Source organism: Balearica regulorum, chromosome 5 (genome assembly GCF_011004875.1).
Source record: "Balearica regulorum gibbericeps isolate bBalReg1 chromosome 5, bBalReg1.pri, whole genome shotgun sequence".
Lineage (NCBI taxonomy): Eukaryota > Metazoa > Chordata > Aves > Gruiformes > Gruidae > Balearica > Balearica regulorum.
Window position 1 is genome coordinate 6938297 of NC_046188.1, and position 15628 is coordinate 6953924.

Genomic DNA, 15628 nt, shown 5'->3' on the forward strand with positions numbered 1-15628 from the left:
GCAGTGGCCCCAATCCCCAAGGCCGGGGTGATGCCAGGGAGCTGGACCAGGAGCTGGACTGGCCTGGGCGTGATGCTGCTGACTCCCTCAGGGCTCCCAAAGCTGTGGAGGAGCTCCCTTACAAGAAATAGGGACCCCAATTCCTGAGCAGCCTTCATCTGCAGCGAGCAGCCTCTGGCAAGGACTGGAGTCCAACTCAGCCCAGTGCCCAGACCAGCTGTGACAGTATTTCTCCTGGACTCAGCCCTATACATTCAGCCCCAGAAACATTTAGATACTACACTAGCTCAGCGTATCTAATCCTAGTTCTGCACCCTCTCCCAAACACGCGAGTTGTCCCCATTCCTGCTTTTTGCTAAGTAAGTGTTTTCGTGACAGCCTTCTTCCCTATCCTGGGAGAAGATATAATATTTGAAGGACTTTTTCCATAGACATGAAATAATTTTCCATACGACTCCTGCTCTCAGTTCCCAGCCTCCCATGGGAAAGAAGCTGCAAGAATGCATTCTTTCCCAAAGGACCACTTCCCATTGGAAAAAAAGGGAAAAAAAGGAAGGTAAAAAAAGTTAAAAAAAAAAAATACTCTGGGGAAAAAGCCCACCTGAAGGCAAAAATCTTCCAGATTTATTTGAATACTTTGAGGGTTTTTTTGGTTGTTTTTGTTGGAATTTTCAGAGAAAACTCTGATGGAAACCAGAGATTTTAAGCAGAGCAAAGATTTTACGTGAGCACACTTCAGTTAAAAAGGAGATTCGGTGCTGTGTGTATTTACCTGCAGGTAAAGACAGCAGCTAAACAAATCCCAATGGATCAGGGACTTTAAAACCAGGCCCATAGCTACACCCTAAAGAAAACTAAAGATAAATTTTAGGTGGTAGATCATTTCTGCCTGCAGCCCTGGCCTTGACCAGGACCCTGTACAAGGAAGATCTTTCCTTACCAGTCTCAAAATAATTCAGGTTTTTTGAGTTTTCAATGCTTCTTTATTCTAACATCAAATATACCAGCCATGATCTGACACTGTGTATTACAGGTAACCTAAGTAATATGCCGAAGGACAAAGAATACAATGAATACGTGGTCTGAGAGTGGAAAGTGGGTGAACTTCTCTGTCGATCTGACAGCATTTTAGGGACTCTTCAGTGCTTTCGACAGTTATCAATAATTTAAGTGAGGATCCAACTTGCACACTCTCCCTAATCTTAAGCAGACTACAGCTTTAAAGGTAACTCTTTTTAGGAAGAAATTGAGCCATCGATAGCTGCTATTTCAACAATTATGGCACTCTTAGAAATAAAAAAGGCAAGCACATGAAACTCATCGAAACACGGGTCTTTTCCCTACCAAGCATCCCCCACCGCATCATCCTGAGCTTGAGGTCCTCCCCCCACCAAAGCTCCCGGGTGGGTCGGTGGGAAACGCTCCCGAAAAACCCTGACCCGGTCTCCGGAGGGGCTGACATTTTCAGTAACCTTCTCTATAAGCGACACTCTGCTACGGCTGAGCATCCCTTCTACCTCCCCCGGGGCAGCGGGGTAAAAGCCGGCCGGGGTGAGGGCCGGGAGCCGCGCCGCTCCCCGGTGCCCGCTCCAGCCCTGCCCGAGCCGGAGCGCTCCCAGGCACCAGGCCTGGTCCTGCCGATACCGATCCAAGGTTAAAAAATCCCGGCTGATTGCCCAGGTACCCGCCCGAGGGACTGCCTGCACCCCTGGTCTCTCGGCCAACGCTGCAGGCTCCGTTAGCATCACTTAATGAACCCCCACATCTCCGGCAATCCTACCGAGACCCTTGAAGTGGGGCTTCTCGTTCCCGGGGGTATTTTTTAATACAATACTTAACGCCAATCAAGGGTTTAAAAAAATCTGTTCGCACCTCTGCTGCGTTTGGAAACTTCGTCTAGATAAATAATCCCCAGGGACTGCGCTTCTGGGACCCAGGATAGCTGCCAAGTGTATGAGGATGTATAGATATGTTCCTTAGCGTATTTTTCCTTTAAGGCCCGGGGAGGGGGGGGATGCACACCGTGTCGACTCAGGCCATCGGGCCGATATGGATTGCTGGCAGTATTTTAAAAAAAATCTTTTTTAATGTGTAGTTTTATTCCTCGTTCTCTAGTAGGTTCATCTCTGCAGGGATAACTCCTCATGCTACCTGTTAGCAAGGGTCAGGGCCGTGACCTAAATTAAGGTGGCTATCATTGCCGGCTATTAATGTCACGAGTGGTGTCCCTATTACCCGGGGAAGAAAAGAAGAAAAAGGAGGAAAAAAGCAGAAACGAAGCGGACATGCCCGAGTGCACACCCGGGCTCGCAGGCAGCTCTAATGAGAGACGGGGGCTGAGCCAGGAGCCAGGGCACCGCAGGACCCTGCTCTTCCCCGGGGAGCCTCTCCCGGACGGGACACCGGGTCCCACGGGGGTGGGGGTCGTTCCTGGCGGCCCCGGTTGAGCTGCGGAGGCAAAGCCCGGCCAAGCCCGGCCTGGCCGGGCGGTAAAGCTCATCCGGAGCGAGGGGGCGGGGGAAAACCTGCCGGGGTCCTGGCCACGGAAAAAACGCCCGAGGGGGTGGGAGGGGGCCGGAGAGAGCCCCTGGGAGCTGATTTTTCTCGCGCGGTGCTGGTGGCACAGAGCAAGGAGCCCCCAGGTCCTTCTCCAGCCAGGGACAAGCCGGTTCCCCCTGGACTGTGACAATTCCCAAACAGAGACCCCAGCCTTCACAGCTGGAGAGGGCGCAGAGCCGCTGGGGCTGGGCTGATTTTCCCCCTCGGGTCACCCTTTAAATGGTTAATACAGGGCTCCTGAGTCCATTTCGGTGTCTCCTGTTCTTTCTCTTCCTGTCCCTTCCCAGCACGGCTGCCAGCATCTCCCCATCCGGGCCGGTTTCTGGGGAACAAAGGCTGGGGACCTGGGGGACAGCCCCTCGCCCCTACGAGCTGCTCTCGCTGCTCTTAATGAGGATTCATTTCTTTAGCCTACAGTCCTGGGTTTCATTATGGAGCCTGTCTCTCTCTGTTCATGGTCATTAGGCTGCAGCCCAGTAACTCCCTCGCCAGATCATGTGTATGCTTTTAAAAAAAAATTAAAAAAGAAAAAGAACGACCTGCAGTAATATTAGTAATCATCGTCAGCAATCGTCTGGCCGGTCTAAATTAGCTACCCTTTCACATAGGCTTTCCACCCTTCCACCTCTCTCAAAGCAGAGGTTTTTCTCCATCAGCCTCTGTCCCGGGATGTTTCGGGGGCCGCTGGCCGCCCCCCGAACAGGGGGTCCTGCGGGGCAGGCGGCGGGGCGGCGGGGCAGCAGCTCCCCTGCCCGCGGAGGTCGTCGCCTTCTCACCCGCTCGCTAGGGAAGCCCGATGCTCATACCGAAGAGGTTTGGGGTATTTTTGTTTTTATCCCTGTCCGAAGTGGTTATTTGGGATCTTTCATTGAGCTGCTCAAATTACTGTTTTTTGCTTGGCGGAGAGGACAGGGGTGGGGTGGAACGGCACTCTCCCTCAGTAATATTTATAGATGATATTTTCCTCTTCTCTGATTTTTTTTCCTCCCCTTTTTTCCCCTAAGCGGATCGGCAAATCAAACCTGGGTCTGTAAAGTGAAATCGAAGAGTCTGCCCTTTTATTTTTTAAGTTTCTGTGGAGTGTCTCTGAACTCGTGAGTTTTGTCTGTGCTTTTATGTCTTCCCAGCTCTGTCGGGTTTTATGAAAATGAGCAGTATTGAAAGCTTTTCCATCCCGCTAGCTGTGAGCCTCCCATAAATGATGTAAATGGCTCGAAGGGTTTTTTTCAAGTGAACTGTGTAGATCTGTGAAAATAATATCAGGGTTTTCCGTCAGAATGAGCTTAGCACTGTACTGAGGCGTACCATAATCTGACCCGACACCTCCGACCATCTGCGCTATCTATCTGCCTTCTGATTTACCAAATCTTCACAAGCAAAAGACAAATTGTACTTGATACTAAAGAAAAGACGGCGAGCCCCAGTCCAGCTCCATTTCTGCGGAGAAATGATGGGAGAAAATGTAAATCTGTTTAATTTCGGTCTGTGGGCACCTAGCAAGGGAGCTTTCTGAAGAAAGGGAAGACAAGAAAACAAAAACACAAGGAGAAAAAAAAAACAAAGAAGAAAAGAGAAGGGGGGAAGAGACAACAACAAGATATCAAATTAAGAAGGCATTTCTTTGACAAGCGTTCTAGGAAAAAAAAAAAAAAAAAAACAAAAACAACCAAACAAACCCAAAACAAAACCCTCATTGCAAAGATCAGAGGAGAGAACATATTGAGCTGAATTCAAAATATATGCTGCCTTTCCGAACATGGTCCCTAATGTTCCCGGAAAGAAATTGCCACTGAGCAGCTACATGTAGAATAAAGAGTGGCTTCTTCATCCGCCCTCCCCTTCTCTCCAGAAAACAAATCGTATCCTCACAGCTCCGAAAGTGATTTATCCCAGCCCCGAGACGGCCGGAGGTTGCCCCGCTCCTGGCGAAGGGGCGGCCGGGCGCTCACCTCGCCCCCAGCCCCGCGGTCTCTCGCTCGGGGCGCGGAGGGGGAAAACCCGCGGGGAATGATTATGACTAGGTGATCAATATTTCAAAAGATTCCTGAAATCTGCTTGAAGTCGCTGTCCTGACCTACAAATGACTTCTCACTCCCCGCGACTATTCTCGGCGTCTGTTCAGGGCCATTCAGCCGAAAACAATACGGTTTAATGATAAATATATATATATATATATAAAGCTTTAGTTGAACGGAGAAGAGCGCTGGGCTCTTTGCAGATAATTCGTCGTCTTAACAGAGATGGGAAGTCACCTATAAGGGGAAAGGGGAGAGTTTTTCCCTAAATCTCGGCTCTTCTTGTATTCCCCTCGCTGCATCCAGTCTCACTGACACTCCCGGCATCACTACCACTGTTATGCAGCCGGTTTTTTATCCGATTTCTCAGCCCTGCCTTATCCCCCTCTCCGACCCCGAGTGTGCCGAACTCCGTGCGTGCAGCACCAGGCCGGACCCCACGGCTTTACCGGGGAGCGTTTAGGGGGGGTCCCGGCCATCCCATCGCGGGGGCCGCTTCCTCAAACTTTCCGGTAGCAAACGGCAGCGGGTGCCGGGTGCCTGCCTTCTCCTCCGTGCAGCCTGGGTGGGTGAGCTGCTCTGCCCCTGCCCGGAGCGGATGGGCAGGGCGGCGGGGTCGCGGCCCCCGGGGAGCGGGACGGGACGGGACGGGGCGCCCCGGGGAGCGGGGCGGGGAGCCGGGGCGGGGAGGTGCTGCCGGCCGGCGGCGCGGGGCCTTCCGCCGTGATTGGCAGCGGCTGACAGTGAGTGGCAGCCCCGCCATGGAAACCCGGGAGCCAATCTGCCGAGCCCGGCAGCAAATCAGCCGCTCCCGCAGCAGCGCGGCGGCGGCGCGGAGCTGGGCTTGTGCCTTTTCTTTTTTTTCCTTTTTTTTTCTTTTCTTTTTTTTTTTTCTCTTCCCTCCCTCCCCCCACGCCCGCCCTCCCCCCCCGCTCCATCCTCCTCCGCCTCGCCCCTGCCCACCGCCCCCAGTCGCCGGAGCCGCCGAGCGCTCCCCATCGCCTCTCCGCCTTCCACCGTCCCTCCCGCAGCAGCTCCGCCGGCACCGGAGGAAGCAGAAGCGGAGCGAGGGGCGGCCGCCGGGCCCGCTGCCCGCTTCCCCGCCGCGGGGGTGTGCGCGGCGGCGGCGGGCATCGCCGGGGGTACGCGGAGCGCGGAGCTGAGCCCGGCGCCGCCTCCATGTTCCAGCTGCCCATCCTCAATTTCAGCCCGCAGCAGGTGGCCGGGGTATGCGAGACCCTGGAGGAGAGCGGGGACATCGAGCGCCTGGGGCGCTTCCTCTGGTCCCTGCCCGTGGCCCCCGCGGCCTGCGAGGCCCTCAACAAGAACGAGTCGGTGCTGAGAGCCCGGGCCATCGTGGCCTTCCACACGGGGAACTACCGGGAGCTCTACCACATCCTGGAGAACCATAAGTTCACCAAGGAGTCCCACGCCAAACTGCAAGCCCTCTGGCTGGAAGCGCATTACCAGGAGGCAGAGAAGCTGCGGGGCCGACCGCTGGGGCCGGTGGACAAGTACCGGGTGAGGAAGAAGTTCCCGCTGCCCCGCACCATCTGGGACGGCGAGCAGAAGACACATTGCTTCAAGGAGCGGACGAGGCATTTGCTGCGGGAGTGGTACCTTCAGGACCCTTACCCCAACCCCAGCAAAAAGCGGGAACTGGCTCAGGCCACGGGACTTACCCCCACGCAAGTGGGCAACTGGTTCAAAAACCGCAGGCAAAGGGACAGGGCAGCAGCCGCTAAGAACAGGTAAGGTGCTGCCCGTCCCGTCGGGGCACAGGGCCTTCCCTTAGGGAGGCTTCCTTCCCGCCCGCCGAGGCCGGGGGGCTGCGGGGGCCGGTGCGAGGCAGCCGGCGGAGGCAGCGCGACCCCGGCGATGCGGTGAGCCCCGCCTTGGAGGACGGGGAGATGAGCCCGGGAAGTTTCTCCCCGGGAAATGCAACGAGATAAAGTAGGAGCAGCGGGAAAACCCTATGAGGTTTTTATTTATTTATTTATTTATGTATTATAGGGGAAGCTCCACGCCCGGGGTCCCCCTTGGCCGCTTTTCGGGGAGCGGGAGCGGGAGAGAGCCCCCCCGGGCACTGCGGCTGGCGAAGTTGCCGTGACCCCCCGCAGGACCTGGCGGCAGAAAGGGCCGTATTCGGCGGCTAAGCGGAGACAAACCCCCCCTTCAAAGTTTTGCCCGGACATACAGATACCTTTTTCATGTATGTCCATCTGGAGCAGAGCTGGCAATGCCCCTCTGCGGGCCCTGCTCGTTTGCAGAGAGCCGCCCTGCCCTAAACCTCCGTCACAGCCAGGCGGGAACGTTTCTTGGGGTATTTTTCATATTTCTCTTCTTCTTTCCCCTCTTTTTTTTTTTTAAATATTAAAGAACAAAATCGCAGCTCTAAATGCGCGGTGTTACCCTGACAGTAGCGGCACAAGCAGGCGCCCCGCGAAGCAGGGAAGGGAGCGGAGTCCCCCCGTTATCTGCGGTCCCGGAACCCGGGGCGGGGGTGGGGGGGGGGTTCCACTTGTCCCCCCGCCGGCCACTGCGCGCAGCCGAGCGGCCGCACGTTGGGGAAATGGGTGCTGTCACCCGCAGCCCCTTTTCATCGTCTGAGCGGGAAGATGTAAGGCCTGCTGGAGGGGAACCGCCGCCCGGGAGATGCTGCAAGGGAGTTACCGACCCCTCGGATGAGGCCCGGTTTGGGGACAGGTTGCGGAGGAGGGGGACAGCCGCCCCCCCGGGTGTGCCGGCCGAGGAGCGGGGCTGACCCTGGGGTGGGCACCCAGTTTCTCAGGCAGAGCCGCCAGACTGGGATAACTGGTGTGAGCTGGAGGTGGAAGCAGCGGCGTGGGGGTGTCGGTCGGGGGAGCTCCTGGCGGGAAGCGGGGGAGCTGTCGGTGGGTCCCCGGGGCGCGGAGGGTCGGGCGGTGATGCTCTGTGTGCCGGTTCCTTGCAGGCTACAGCAGCAGGTCCTAACGCAGGGCTCGGTGCGCTCGCTGCAAGCGGAGGAGGAGAGCGGCGGGGAGGCGGTGGGGGCCGCCTCCAGCCCCGCAGCCAGCCTCTCCAGCAAAGCGGCCACCTCCGCCATCTCCATCACATCCAGCGACAGTGAATGTGACATCTGACACCACCGCCATGACAAACCGGGGGGAGCGGGAGGTCCAGCTAACCGGTGCTTGCCTGCCTGCCGACACGGCCGGAGCAGCGAGGGCTTGTAATCGTCCGGCCGCGGTCGCCAAACCCGGGGTACGGGGAGCTCCCCAGCCACATGTCGCCCTCCCGCACCTCCCTCCCAGCCCCGCAGCAGACTGCATTAAAAAACGTGATAAAAATCGTTGTCGCCTTTATTTCGAAGGATTTGCAGAATTGATGCCTAAAAAAAAAAAAAAAAAAAAAAAAATAAAGAAAGCCCACAAAACGTTTGAACAAAAAACCAACAAAACAAACCGAATGCCAAGCTGCAAAATTTCTGAGCGCCTGCTCTTATCCCGCGGGGGTGTTTCATGTTGAAAAGACGCTGTTCTTTTGGTTGGGTTTTGCTTTACTTTAAAGGATTTTTTTATATATATATATATAATGTTTATTTACTTATTTAAGGGATTGCTATGGTAGATTTTTTCTATTATTATTATTATTATTAATTATTATTATTTTTGGCTTGTTCTCTATGTGCACAGGTGACTTGTAGAGCATGTGCAGGACGAAACTGTATGAAGCAGCCTAAAACCATAATAAAATATTTGGTGAACGACCCTTTCATCTGCTTTGAAATGACGGTGTCGGTTTCAAGCCCGCCAGTTTACGCTGAGCAGATCTCCGAGGCCACGGGTATTTCAGCATCAGCTCGGCAAGAACCGAAATAGCCGGGTCCCCGGGACTGGGGGTGATGTCTTTACAAGGCAGGGAGCTGGAGGAAGCTGGGGGGAGCGGGGCCGGGGCTGGTGGAGGATGCGGGTGCCCGGGGAAGGGAAGGAGAAGGCATCACGGCAGCTTCTCTCCAATGGGCTGAGGCTTTGGGGATTATCGGCGGTGAATTTTTGGGCAGGGAAGAGAAAAAAGGAAGAAAAAGAAAAGGGAAAAAAAAAGGAAAAAAAGAAAGGGAAAAAAGAAAAAAAAAGAAAAAAGAAAGGGAAAAAAAGAAAGAGAGAGAGAGAAATGGTTGGGGACGACCCATCCGGGGAAGCCAAGCTTCCTCCCTCACCTGGCAAATGCAAGGAGAAGGTGGGGAATTAACGGCTCTCCATGCCCGGGAAGGGCCGAATCGGGGGTAAAATAACCCCAAATCCCGGCCCCTCCAATGTACCAGAGGCTGTCCCCACCATCCGCCTCCCTCGCTTTGTTTTTTGCGGCGGTTTTGCTGGAGGACACCAAACGCCAGGTCTAAGGAGCGTACTAAGCTTTTTCCCCCAGCAGAAGGATTTTGTATTATACAATTTGACATTGATCTTTAAATCGCCTGAGCTGTGCTTTTTTTGTCCGCTCGGTCTCATCGCGTTTACTTCCCTGTCCTCAGAGAGATGCCTCCCCGGTAAGCTGATTGCTCGGCTCGTTTTATTTAGCAGACGAAGCCTTGTGTCGGGGGAAGCCGGGCAGAGCCAGCCCTCGGCGGCTGCGAGAAACGCCCCGGCTCCTGCTCGGCTCCAGCTCCCCTGCAAAGGCACCGAGGCGGCCGGCGGGGGGGGGGACGACACGCACACACGACACAGGGGCCGTTTCAGCGCCCTGATTAATTAAATCGTGCTGCCTTTTATCGAGAGGCATATTCCCGTCTCGGCAGCGGCTTACCCTCTCCGCCTAAGTTTGTATTTAAAGCCTGAAAGACGTTGGCGCCGCGGGTGAAATCTGCGTTTCATCCCCAACGTAGGCGCGTTGGTTTTACTGACAGGCCAGCACAGGGACGGGGCAGGGAGCAGGAATTTATCAGCTGGTTTTTAAGTCCATTTACAAGCACCTATTTCCCCGGCAGGGTGTAATTCAGGGTGCCGGGAGCGAGCAAATAAGCTGTATTTTGCTAGTGCGGGAGCAGCGGATGGCAGGGGTGGGGAGCGGGGACAGCGCGGGGGTTTCCAGCTCCTTTCGGGGGGTACCCACCCGTGGGAGGGGCCGGAGCCCACCTTACACCCCAACCCTGCGCCGGGTTTGTTGCCTCTTAAAAGCCACCAGGTTTGTACCCGGCAGAGCCGTGCAAGAGGACCCCGGCTTTGCTGCTCAAATCAAGGCAGCGAGGTGGGCTTTTGCCTGGGTTTTGGGGTTGGTGGATTCGCTGGCGGGCAGCCCTTCCCACCCGTGAGTTTTTTTAGGGGAGCAAAAGCGGTTTTCACCCTCAAAACGGAATCGTCTGAAACACACCGCATTCTTTCTATCCTTCCCTGAGAATCGGTGAAGCGGGTTGCAATTTCTTCATTGCGGGCAGAGCAGCAAGCGTTTATTGAGGGGAATTAAACCTTTCGATAAGACACGTAGAGAGGTGGAGAATTATATGAACATACCCGCTCAGCCTCTGAAAACGTGGAATTTCTTTCTAACTGAAAAAAAAAAGATGGAATTTGGACAATAGGCAGCGGCGTGAATATTCTATATTTTGACAAATGGTTTCAGTGGTATAAACGATGCTGCATTTCCCGAGTGGGCTATGGAGGGACCCTCCCGCGGATGCCCCCCAGCCGCAGCGAGGGTACGAACCAACCCGTTCCGAAAGAGCGGCCGGGCAGGGGAGCCGAGCAGGGAAGAGCAGCGCCCGTTCCCCGTTCTTGCTTGGTGTGGAAGGATCAGGAGAGCTGAGCATCTCCCAGCCCCGCTTCTCCACCGCCGGAGCTCCGCAGGGGCCGGGGCTGCGCCGGCCGCGTTTGGCCGTACCGGTAAGACCCATGGAGGAAAAACACTTCCCACCCTCCTTTTTTTTTTTTAAATATCTTTTGCCCTTTCCGTTCCCACATTGAAAGGGAATACCCTCCCCTGACATTTTCAGCATTTTTTTTCCTAAAGATCAGCCCAAGCCGTCACACTCCTGAGCCTTCGCCTGTTTTAGTAATAATAATAATAATAATCGGGGGGAGAAGGGGGGAGCTTGTATTTACATTAAACAAAACGCTCAGAAAAGGGTCGTTAAAAAGTCTGCCTTGACCCTTCTCTCTCCGATTTAACAAAGCAGGAAAATATTGTATCAAAAGTGAAGTGAATGGGGAGGGCGGAGAAGAGAAACAGCTTTTCCTCTATTCAGCTGGAGGGGGGGGGAGCAGGGGGGGGGGAGAAATGTTTGAATATTTCCGTTTCTTTTGAGAAGCGGGGCAGCCCCGGGCAGGGCTGAATGGGAAAGTCTTGTAAGCGGGCTGGGAGGCTGTCAAACTGCTCAGAGTAATCACTGCTAATGAAGGGGGCTCCAGCCCTCCCTGGGACAAAGGATGCTTACGAGTGCTCGCCGGGGCTGAATAGCTAATAAGTTTGCAAGGGGGAAAAATGAGTGAGCTGTCCGTAAATTGATTTTGCAAGAGGGGAAAAAAAAAAAAAAAAAAAAAAAAGGAAAGCAAAAGGCTTGCAGGTTGGGGAGAGCCTGGCCCCGGTGCAGCTGGGGACAGAAGGCCCACTTATCCAGGGCGCATTGTCCCAGCCCCGGCGCTGCAGAGGAGGGCTGCTGCTGTTTGCGGTGGAAACCGGTGTGGAAGGAGGGCTGGGGGATGCAGGAGCCTTGGAAAAGCCGCACCGGCCTTTCCAGGCCGGGAGCGCTGCCCCAGCTGCTGCCTGGCACACGCGGGTGCTCCCCGCACACCCATCTTCGCGCTCCAGTTTGCACAAGCCTTGCCGAGCGTTCGTTCCGGCCCCGTCCTGCGGCCCAATCTCACAGAAGGGAGCGACTGAGCGACTGTTCCCTAATTGTTCTGTCACTGCCTCTTGCCCCTCATCTAACCACAGCCTTTCCTTTGCAGAACAGAAAAAGGGGGGGGTGTCTGGAAAGCTATTGAATATTTCATTGCCACCAGCACCCCACTTGGCTGGGAGGGCTCCTTTACAAAGGGCCTGCCTTGCCTTGCTGGCCTGGGAGCTGGGTGTTAGCAGAGAGGTGAAAGGACACTGGATTTATTGGGAAGCGCCCTTGTGTGACAAGAACACGGTGTATCTCATAGCTGGGGGAAGCATGAGAGTGAGCTGCATTTTGGACATTTCATGCATCCAATTAAAGGCTTGGGAGGATCAGACTCTATCACAGATCCAGTTACCCTGGCCGATACAGGGGGAATACCATGACAGCGAGTGTAATACTTCCCAGCCATGTGTGTACCTGCTTCTCAGCCACACCAGGCACTGGGGGTTTTTTATTTTCTTGTTATTTCTTTCTTTTCCAGGAGAAGATCCAAATGTTTCTGCTGGAGGGGAGGATGGAGGTGTGGGAGGCCAAAGAGAAAAGGCACTGTGGGGTGTAGAAGCTGCCAAACCTTGACCTGTCCTCTCCCCTGTCCCCTCCTCAAGGCCAGCCTGCAGTCCCAGCACCCACAGTGGACTCTGAATCCTGGGCTGACCTTGGTGTGCCTCCCCCCGAGGGGGACCTGGAGGGCGAGACCTGGCTGGGAATCAAGGGAAGAAATATGTCATCTTAGATCCCCCGAGGGATACAGCACTTTGCACTCTATCGGCATTTATTCTTGGCATCGGGGTGAAGGATAAAGCCCTTGGATTTCTCTTCCCTTCTGTTTCAGGACAAGCTGCAAAACCCCCAGAAAAAAGTGAAGAAATATTTCCCCTCCTTTTGTTACTTTCTATATTCAGTCTAACACACACCCCCCCTCCCCGTGAATGCAGAAACTCCCTAGAGAGCCCATTTTAACCCTGCTACTTTCTGATCTGCGACATGTACCTCTCTGGCACACACCTTCCTCACAAGAACTACAGTTTGGAGGAAAGTTTCCAACTTTGAACCTCATAAAAGCAAAGTGGGTTCGCATAAGTGTCCCCTCTGGTTTTTCCCACAGGTGGGGGAGAGGCATCACTGCCCCCACAACCCTCCACAAGTCATTAGTTCTCTCCTTATGCTTAGCAAAGCAGTACCTGGTGTCACTCCATCCCACTGGAGTCAGCCCTGGGACATCAGCCCCCACCACCACTTCCACTGTTTCTGTCCCAGAACGCCTAAAGATGGTGCCAGTCACCCAGCGCTCTCCTTTCACAGCCTCTTCTTGCACTGTGTAAAGGAAAACCCAAGGGGCTTTTCTTGCATCTTGGGATTGCCCCATAGCGCTGAGCTAAATCCACCTCCATGGCTTTCCTCACCACGACCCGTGCACGTGGTATGGAAGGGATGGGATCTGCGCCCTCCCCACTTATTGATGGGGGAAAACTATCTCTTCTCCAGCAATGCCTGAGGATGGGCTTGGTGGGACCTCCAGGACTCCCTCCCCACTCTGCCCATCCTAAACTGAATAAAGATGGAGACAGTGTCAGACTAGACTGGGAGCTTGTTCTCCCCAAAATCTGGATTTATAGGGATCCCACCTCTAGCTCACCCTCAGACAACCAGAATGGCCTTGTCAGGAGGGTGTCCACACAGAGACCAGGCTCATGGGGTCATCTCTCTTCCCAAACATGTTTTCAACCCATTATAGACTCCTGCCTGGAAAACATTTGGCAGGGGTTTAGCTCTGTATTGTCACAGTGGAGACCTGTCATGGACCAGGCAGCCACTTTGACATGTCTTTGCTATTAAACGACATGTCCTGGCACTGCTGCCTGCTGGTGGGGGGCACTGCTCCATGTTTATCAGCCCTCTCACCCTCCAAACAGCGTGACCGAGTCCATACTGCTGATGGGAAAGCCTCCGCAGTCCATGCTAGCTCTTGAGCTGTTCCCCAGGGACCATGTGGGACAGCTCTGCCTGGTCTGAGGCAGCCCTGTGCCAGGGACTCTTCTAACATTTTAATTGGATAAGTGATGAACCTCAATGCCCTCGTAAGTTTTAATGTACAGATACAGCCAGACTAAATCACTTGAGACATCTCAAACAGCCTAAAGGATTTAGACACATCTCTTTATTTCCATTTAAAGCTGTTCTCCTGATACTTTTTATGTTGGTGTTACTAGTTAGTGGTCTGATACAAAGCAAAGATGTAAAAAGAGAGGTTATAACCTCGCAGTGGGATCAGAGTGTCCATTTGTCCTGAGCACCCACGCCTTATTTGCACTAGTCTCAGAAGTTCAGTCCCTTAGAAAACTGCATAGAAGCTGAATGCAGGTTTCGGAGGGAGCTCCCAGGAGATACACAGCCACTGCTGAGATCTGCATCTGCATCCACACACAGAGGTATTGATCAGTTGAACAAGCTTCTCAGCCTTTATTCGATAACTCCATAGTAACCTGCAATGACACGTTATTTGGGGCTTCACTAGGACAAGTGGGGAGTTTTATTTTAGTGCTACCTTCTCTTTTTCGAGACCCATTGATTTCAATGGAGACCTCTACAACAGGAGGGCAGGACGTGATTTTCTTCAGCTAGAAGACTTCTGTTGTGTTGCATCTTCTTTCAATGACCATTAGTGACTTCATTCAGAACAAAGAAACCTCTTTCCTCCTAATTTCACCTACTGAAATGCATGCAGTTCTTCAGAAGCAATTCTTGAAATGCTTTCATACTACATAGTTGTAATATCAAGGTAGCTGATGACAATGACAGCTCTTCTCCTGGAACATCCTATTGTAGGATAATTCCCCATTAAATGTACAGTGAAGCCAGCCGCACATAGGGACACACAGGTCCAGTGTTTTTCAGACACTTCAAAGAAACACAAGGACATCAACTGTTCTTCAGGGAGTAAAATGCTGTGTCTATAAGCTGGGGAAAAAAGTCTTCTTGTAAACACCTCTATCAGGACATTTATACTGGAAACCACTCTTCAGGCCAGGTCATTTTTCAAGTCAATTTGAAGGCTGTGTGGATTGTTCTTCAAAATTACCTTGATTTGCAATCACTTTCTCATGTGCTTGCTCCTGTGCAGGTCGGCAGCTGGTCCCTGGAGCTGCTGTGGGGATGGATGTCCCCAAAGCTAACATGAAACAGGTTGATCTCCACGCATTGCCAGCATGGTCAGTGGGAGAGAGAAGTTCTCACGTAAGTGACTCGGAGCACCTAATCCCACTCCAGTTTTGCTAGTGCAGTAATCCAGCACTGTCAATCTGGATCTGTTGCCTGGAGAGATGGTGCCACCCTCCTCCTCCTCCATCCTTAGCAGCAAGAAGATCTAGGCAGTTTTAACCGAGATCAACTCTCTAATCAAGTTCACCGTCTGCGAAAGCTTGTCTCTGCCTATTGACCGCAGAGGTAGATGAGACTCCCGAGGCCAAAGTTGAGTTTCCGTGAGTATTGTTCCCACTCAATCTGTGATCCTTTTTATCCCTTGACATCTTCAAGTGCTGAGTGATGCTAACCAATTTGTTTGTTAAGCTTAAACTGCTGGAGTATTTCCCAGCAGACTTGTTTGGTGGGTCAGTTCTGGGTCAGAAGTACTTCAGGGCTTCAGCGGTGGGATGTCTTCTGTAGGGAAAGGCTCTTGAAGCAATATCAGAGTCACATCGGTACTTGTGAGCACATAGTTCATGGCCCCTTGGTGGATCTGCTCATCCATTCCAACTTTTTAAAGCTGTTTTTCCTGGTAATATTTAATTTTATTGCTTTGGAATGCTAATAATCATTCCCATTACAGTATTTTAGCTGTTCTCTGCCATTTTCTTTTGGCTGTGCTTCTCCTGGAAATTCTCTGTCTTCAGGAGCTGAGAGGTCAACAGACTCATTTCTCTGTTCCAAAAGCTCTTCGCTAAAGAGCTGAGCCTCAGGAACTCAGCTAAAAATCTTCTGTACCTGGCATCCTTGGTGTGCGTGGGACCTGATGGATATGGTTCTTCACCCTGGGCCCCTGCAGCGTTAGATCTTGCCTTTCACCCATCCTTCATTACCCGTTGACTTTCAAGTGTCTCATCTCAAAACTAAGTGTAGGACTGGGGCTTTAAACAGATGAAATATAAAAAATTAAGGTTTGTAATGCAGCTTCAGAGTAAAGTGAATGAGTTTCTCTGTC

The 15628-nt window shown here is 53.1% G+C and overlaps 1 protein-coding gene across 1 annotated transcript; it reads left to right on the top strand.

The window, feature by feature from the left end:
* The first annotated feature begins 5333 nt into the window (after positions 1-5333).
* On the top strand, positions 5334-7696 carry SIX6 (SIX homeobox 6). Its single transcript, XM_075753046.1, has 2 exons — positions 5334-6325; positions 7528-7696. Exons 1-2 carry the CDS (start codon positions 5754-5756, stop codon positions 7694-7696), a joined length of 741 nt encoding a protein of 246 aa, XP_075609161.1. The 5' UTR covers positions 5334-5753.
* The last annotated feature ends 7932 nt before the right edge of the window (positions 7697-15628 follow it).